The 7,853-nt window shown below is 40.9% G+C and overlaps 1 protein-coding gene across 1 annotated transcript; it reads left to right on the forward strand.

Moving 5' to 3' along the window:
- The first annotated feature begins 314 nt into the window (after positions 1–314).
- LOC119266576 (transcription factor bHLH168-like) lies at positions 315–3,515 on the forward strand. The gene is made up of 4 exons (XM_037547807.1): positions 315–437; positions 521–706; positions 1,931–2,323; positions 3,332–3,515. Exons 1-4 carry the CDS (start codon positions 411–413, stop codon positions 3,395–3,397), a joined length of 672 nt encoding a protein of 223 aa, XP_037403704.1. The 5' UTR covers positions 315–410; the 3' UTR covers positions 3,398–3,515.
- The last annotated feature ends 4,338 nt before the right edge of the window (positions 3,516–7,853 follow it).

Here is a 7,853-nt window from a genome sequence, read left to right on the forward strand (position 1 = left end):
GTCCACGCTGCTGTCACCTCTGCCACCGCATTGAATGCCGTGTCGCGCTGCCGACACACACGGAGCTCTGCATGTCTATTCTGCATTTGTACGTACGTATACTGCCAGTATAATAGCAACAACACAGCGGCAGGCAAAGCTCCGCTGATATTTCTCCATCGGCGCTTGAACCCTCTCCAACCAATAGGATGTGTACGTACAGCATCTCACTTCTCCAGCCACATATACCTCGTATATAGTATATATACACACGCACACACATTTTTAAAAATATTTTCAAGTTCCCTATATATACATGCAGTAGTAGAGAGCTCCCATAGGCCTCCTTGGCTGGCCCTTATCTGTACACGTCCATTTAAACCACGCCACGCAAGCACTTGTTCTTCTTCCTCCATTCTCATCCTGCCACCATGAAGCTAGCAGCTGCCTGCGCCTCGGTATCTTCTTCTTCACTTCTATTGCATTTCGATCGACACCCGTTGACACAGACAACCTGATCAATCTCTAATCCCTGAGCTAGATGGAGGTGAAAGCAAAGCCGGCGAGGGGCGGGAAGAGGACCAGGGCAAGCAGCGGCACGGCTGGTGTGCCGACGGCAAAGGTACTGATGGAGAAGAAGGAGTCGGAGAAGGAGAGGCGGCAGCACATGAAGAGGCTCTGCGAGAAGCTCTCGTCCCTCATCCCCAAAGAAGACAACCCCCACGCTGTAAGAAGAGACCAAGAACACACTTCTCTTCACATGTTTATTTTTTTCTCATTACGTTAGTGCTAGCTTGTGAGCTTTCTGTTCTCCATGTTTACATTGTGATATCATCCCGTCCAGAAAGTAATAAGTTTATGTTTACGTATTCCGCGTATTTAAGTGGCGAATGGTAATGAACTGTGTTTGTTGGACATATATTTTTCACAGTAGGTACCACCATACAATATGATCTAGTTATACCCTCATAAGTGAAAATGATTTATTGTAATGGCCACTAGTATAGTCCTTCCTCATCACATGAAATATCGTAATCCACGGGAGCTAGCATTTGAGTTGTACGGGTATTAAGTTTTGTTGGAATGTGCTGCTTTCCTCAACTGAGTTCGTTTTTTCTGCCATATTCTGAAAACGCAGCCCCGAATTCTCAGCAAATAACTTACTGTCACGTTTGAAATGTGAAGTCTTTCTGTTTGCAGCTTGCAAGTATTATTAGGGTTATCTTGCAATCTTGCAAAACTCGTCCAGCTCTGAATTCACATGTCCACAAATAAGAGAATGCATATAATATTGTTTTATGAAGTGCATCAATAAGACGGGATGGCCCATGTGGCTGTTCATGCAAAACATTCCCATCTAATAATGAGAGTAACTTAATTAAAGGGACACACTAACTTAATTCTTGAATTATCTATGATATTTAGAAAGTAAAACTCAATTGATAATGGACATAAAGATAGTACGCTGTAAGATCTTTTAGATAATTCAAGAATTAAGTCACAACCCAAATATCAACTATGGATATGCACAAAGTTGAAAATATCATAGAGTAAGATAAGAAAGAGTGAAAATGAGCTATGTGAAAACATTGGCACACATTCATTAGCCCCGTGTGGCGAAAACCGCCATTGAAACCATTCATGGAGGTGAACCATTTTTGAAGCTCATGGCATGTCAAGGTATGGTGGAAAAACAACTACAAAGCACAAACCAAATGTGGATTAAGAAAATCCACAATTTGGTTTATGCGTGATGATTTGGGTAATCTAGTTTTGAAATCCAAAAGGTTTGTTGTGTGTAATTGTGTGCATCACCATATACAGACCAGAAAGTTACAACTCTTCCATAGTCTTGAAATGGAAAGTCTATTTGTGACAAGGAAATCATGTCATGAAATAAAAAAAGCTCCCATAATCTGTTCACACTATTATGCCTTAAATGTGTGTGTAGGATACAATGACCCAACTAGGCAGCCTGGATGTGGCCGCATCATACATCAAGAAGCTCAAGGAGAGGGTCGATGAGCTACAACGTAAGAAGACCTCTGCACAAGCCATGGCTACCTTACGGAGAGTTAGTGACATCTCAATGCCCACTACCACCATTACCACAAGCAGTGGTGCGGGGTCACTGGAAGGAGATAAATATTTGGACGCATCACCAACAGTAGTGGAGGTGCGACAACCCGACGATTCAAGCATGGACGTGAGGCTTATATGCAGCACCGAGAAACCGATCAAGCTCCATGAGGTGATCACCATCCATGAAGAAGAAGGGGCCGACATCGTCAACGCCAATCACTCCGTTGCTGGCCACAAAATATTTTACACTATACACTCTCGGGTACGTACATATATAGGTATAGTTACATATATAAGTATACTCTTTTGCATCTGCGACGAGTAAATACATCTATGTTGCAAAATGTAAGCCATGCACGAGTCCTCGGATCCAAATTTTGACAAATAATTAGTTAGACCAATAAAATATGCGTTATGTGGCATTAAAATTGTATCACTGGATTCATATCTAAAGCATTAGTTTCTGAATGAAATGATTTTTGTGTCAAAAGTGTTTCCCCTTTTTGGAGTGTTGGCTCGATAGCCTATAAAAATATGTGTTCAAATTTATTTGAAGAGTGCTATTTGTATCTAGTGCATAATGAAGCTGAATTAATGAAGTATATACAAGTAAAAAGGCACAAAATAAAATACGAGAGGGTCCCTGTAAACAATGAGAGGAAACTGCAGGTCATTAAATACCACTCTAATCATTTTCCTAGGCTGAAGAAACATAGCAAGAAAATAAAAATAGAGGAAAGGTAGCCAAAAAGTTTCAAAATAACCTTATATGTACACACTTGCCATGCACTTGCCATACTAGCTAGATGTATGTGCTAAGAGGGTGCTTGGATACGTTTTAGTCTCATGACTAAAAGTAGTGGGACTAAAACTTGCTAGCCTCACCCATGATTGGATCCAAATACTAAAGAGACTAAAATCAAGTTAATGAGCATTTATTATCCTCCAAACCCTTCAATCCAGAACTCGCCTGTGTTAAAGAGAGGAGTTAAATGAGGAGAGAGAGGACTAATCCACATTTTAGTAGGGGTGCCCTGACTAAAACATTTTAGTCTCAAGACTAGTTTTAGTCCCTCTTTAGTCAGAGGTGCTTGGAGCTTTAGCCTCTTAAAGAGACTATTTTTAGTCCGACTAAAATAAATCCCTTGAATCCAAGCACCCTCTAAATTTAATTAGATGCGACTGGAATATTTTTGGAGGACTCCATGTAAATATAAAATAATGATAAATTTAATTAATTTCGTAAATTCCTCTTTTTTTTATTTTGCAGGCCTTCAGCATCAGAATTGGCATAGATGTTTCAAGAATTACCGAACGACTGAGGGCATTGGTATGATAGTAAATCAATTTGTGGACACACAAAACCCCACACAGAACTGTGTAAAATAAAAATCCATGGACAATACATGATATCTATTTATTAATTTACTATGACAGGGATGGAAACACCTAAACTTGCTAGCTAGTGTCTTCACCATGTTAAATTTCAAAACGAGGTCGACGTACGAAGAAAATGTTGATCAATCTTCAATCTATAATAACCCGCTATAATTTACAATAACAAGTTTTGTCAAATCATAGCTTGTTGTACATTTTACAATATTAAATTTTAAATGTGTTATATTTTATCTCTTCCTCCAATATTCTGTGTTCTATAAACCGAATATGCTTGTTTTCATTTTTGAGGTTGAATAGGCTTGTTAGTTGTAGCACAAAACAAAATACAACTTATATCTCAAGTCTTTGGTGCAGTACATTAACCTAGCCGAAGCACCATCATCCCAACCAATCTGATATCACTATTTTGTATGGTATCGTATGAGAGCCGCCTCTCCAATATGCTCAAACACCATGCCTAGATCCTCCTTTCTGAACATTCTTGTGTTGTCCAGTTTATCTAATCAATGTGACGTTGGACCCGAGGAACTTTCTCTGATGGAAAATCAGGTAATGCCTTGCTTGTGTTATCGAGTCCTCGGGTATGCTTATGGGACTAGTGCGGCTCCACCCAAGGAGTTTGTAACCAAAAAAGACAAAGGAAAAAGTAATAAGGTGACAAACCCTGAGTATGAATCATGAGTCAAATAGGACTAAATGTTGAGTTCCCTGCTTGCGTCAATATCTCCAAATATGTTGGGGCATGTGCCGGCCATGCCAACCATGGCCAAGCGTTTCTCTAACTTAGGTTGCATGTTCTATTCCCAATCCAATGCAAAAAAAAAAAAAAACTTGGTTCATGGGCAATTGGCGAATATGAGGAAGAATGACTTCTCGGCAAATGACTATTTCAACAAAATAAACGAGCTCGATGATACAATGGATCTAGAAGGATCCCCTCTCGCCAAAGAGCATGCGCTCTCATATCTATTGGGTGGCATCAGTTCTGATTACAATCCTTGTTGGGGATTGTTGCATGGAAAATAAAAAATTTGTACGCACATGCAAGATCTATCCATGGAGATGTATAGCTACGAGTGGGGAGAGCATCTACATACCGTTGTAGATCACTAAGCGGAAGATTTTATCACACGGTTGATGTAGTCATACTCTTCGCGGTCCAATTACGATCGAACCGATCTAGTGCCGAACGGACGACACCTCCGACTTTAGTACATGTGCTGCTCGGCAATGTCTCCTCCCTGATCTAGCAAGCGGGAGAGGAGAAGTAGATGGAATCACAACCAACACGACAACATGGTGGTGATGGTGGTGGTGGAGCACCGACAGCGTTTCGCTAAGCGTCGCCGGGACGAGGCGGTGGAGCTATGGAGTAGCGGGAGAGAGAGGGGCGCCAAGGGCTTGGTGTGTACTCTTGGGGCGCCCCCTCCCCTCTATATATACGTGGAGGGGCGTGGGAAACAGCCCCTCCAAGGCCTAGGGTGCAGCTAAGGGGGAGAGGATTTGGACTCCAAGTCCAATCCTATTCCTACTAGGACTCCTTCCTTTTTTTGCTTTCCCTAGCCACATGGGCTTTTGAGGACTTGGTGAGCCTAGCCCAATAAGGCCAGGGGACATCCCCGCAGCCCATGCTATCCCATGGGTCATAGTGGACCCAGTTCTGGACTTTCGGACCCCTCCGGAATCCTCCGGAACCTTCTGGAAGCTTCCCGGTAAATACCGAAAAAACTACACCTTTCTTAAGAACCCAAAATATGACTTTCCATTTATAAATCTTTACCTCTTGACCATTCCAAGACTCCTCGTGACATCTGGGATCTCATCCGGGACTCCGAACAACATTTGATTACCACTCATCGAATATCCCAGTACTACTCCAGCGTCAACGAACGTTAAGCATGCGACCCTGCGGGTTCGTCAATTATATAGTCATGACCGAGATACCTCTCCGGTCAATAAGCAATAGCGGGACCTGGATGCCCATATTGATTCCTACATATTCCACGAAGATCTTTTATCGGTTGAACCTTTATGACAACATACGTAATTTCCTTTGTCTATCAGTATGTTACTTGCCCGGGATTCGATCGTCGGTATCTCTTTATCTAGTTCAATCTCGTTACCGGCAAGTCTCTTCACTCATTCTTTAGTACATCATCTTGTAACTAACTCCTTAGTCACTTTGCTTGCAAGCTTCTTGTGATGTTGTATTACCGAGAGGGCCCAGAGATACCTCTCCGTTACACGGAGTGACAAATCCCAATCTCGATTCACGTCAACTCAACAGACACCATTGGAGATACCTGTAGAGCATCTTTATGATCACCCAATTACTTGTGACGTTTGATAGCACACAAAGTATTCCTCCGGTATCCGGGAGTTGCATGATCTCATGCTCGAAGAAACATGTATTTGGCATTAAGAAAGCAGTAGCAATAAACTGAACGATCATATGCTATGCTAACGGTTGGGTCTTGTCCATCACATCATTCTCCTAATGATGTGATCCCATTATCAAATGACAACTCATGTCTATGGTTTGGAAACCTTAGCCATCTTTGATCAATGAGCTAGTCTAGAAGGGGCTCACTAGGAACACAGTATTTGCTTATGTATCCACACATGTATTTAAGTTTCCGGTCAATATAATTCTAGCATGAATAATAAACCTTTATCATGATTTAGGAAATATAATAATAACACTTTTATTATTGCCTCTAGGGCATATTTCCATCAATCCTGTGTTGTCATTAATCATGACTCAAAACAATTTGGTGTCGCTTGCTAAGTTGTATTCTCATATGATGTCTTCTCAAGCCATAATGGAGCAGCAAAATCTCTCATTCCTAGGAAAATATTCATCCAACCTTGATCCATGCGATCAACAAGGTGGTAATAATCCTATGTTTGTCATATCTTGATAATAGCCTTTATGTTCCTAAGATTGCAAAAACTCCCTTTTATGTTCATCAAATCACTTATGGGAATAATGTTTTTTCTAGAATTTATCATGAATAGTTTTTATAATGCGTATGAATCACAGAGAAGTTTTTTGAGACACATGTAGAGGGTTCTCTATCTTGTTGACAACTGGCAGTCGTCCTAGGGTCAAGATCTTGCAGCCACCACGTCCCCACCCATTGTAGATACATGGCATAGTCGATTGGGCAATCCTACTTTCGTATTGGTCCATTTTCACCATCTTAATAATCTCACGTGTTTTGTGGTTATCAATAGGAAACAAGTCATCTTTTTCTCTATCCTCACATATATGTATAGGGACATTTTAGTTCATAAGATTTATGGATGATTATAGTAATTTTAGTTGGATATATCTTCTGGTACAAAATAAGGTTTCAAAAATCATTGCACAATTCCAAGGACATTAAATGGTTGCTTACCAGTGAGCTAATAATCATATAAAGTGCGTAGTACAAAAGATTAGAAATCTTTGCACAATTCCAAGCAAACAATGAATGGTTTGTGTTGTTTGTCAGGTATATAATAGCCATGCAAAGTGCTTGGGTGGAGTATGCCCAAAAATACTTAATGTATTTTAACAAATGAGTATTTTCTCAGTGAATATGTGTTTCTCCTCATGTGGGAAGACCATACGAACGGTCTGGACCTTTCACTCCTTAATGAGTCTTCTATGACCTTAAGGTGTTGTGTTTCGAGTACCCAAGTGGAAACTCTAGAGGTGTAAAGGTTGGGAGCATGAAAATTAGGGATCTTATGGTTATACGGAGATTGGCTCTCCATATATCCAGGGATCTCCAATCCATACAGGATATAAGTGTTTACCAGACTACCACTCCCCTATATAAATAAGGATGAGCTCTCTAATCTAGTGTATGAGACAAGTCTTTATTATACATATTCATTCAATGGAATAATGCAAGACATAGGTCTATTACACATCTGGGGGCCTGAACCTGGGAAAAACCGTCAGTCTTTGTCCTCTCCGGCCCAGTTCCCTTCGTGCACCACCAATCTCTCTATTCGTTTGTGATAACATTCAGATCATATGATCGTTGGGCCATTGTTTGTCGATATAATCATTTCTCATGTCCTCGTACGCATCAGCATAATAGTTCGCCTTAAACCAAACATCACCATATTGTGAAAGTAGGTCTTGCACTTGTAGCCCATTGACATATGCTATTAAAATTTTGGAACACAACCTTCACATCTATTGTTTTACTCATCGACCAAGTTCCAACTAATGTTATCAATTTCTCTACCCTCTTTTAATGCTACTAGGACAAAAACCATGTCATTCCATCCTTTGAACTTTCATGTGTGTGTGTGTGTGTGTGTGTGTGTGTGTGTGCGTGCGTGTGCGTGTGCGTGCGTGTGCGTGTGTGTGTGTGCGTGTGCGTGTGCGTGTGCGT

Source organism: Triticum dicoccoides, chromosome 3A (assembly GCF_002162155.2).
Source record: "Triticum dicoccoides isolate Atlit2015 ecotype Zavitan chromosome 3A, WEW_v2.0, whole genome shotgun sequence".
NCBI lineage: Eukaryota > Viridiplantae > Streptophyta > Magnoliopsida > Poales > Poaceae > Triticum > Triticum dicoccoides.

Bases quoted from the DNA above. Each gene is read 5' to 3' on its own strand.
- LOC119266576 (XM_037547807.1), top strand. From the start codon at position 411: ATGAAGCTAGCAGCTGCCTGCGCCTCG. The intron at 438-520 runs GTATCTTCTTCT...TCCCTGAGCTAG, and splicing joins TAGCAGCTGCCTGCGCCTCG to ATGGAGGTGAAAGCAAAGCC. The intron at 2,324-3,331 runs GTACGTACATAT...TTTATTTTGCAG, and splicing joins TTTACACTATACACTCTCGG to GCCTTCAGCATCAGAATTGG.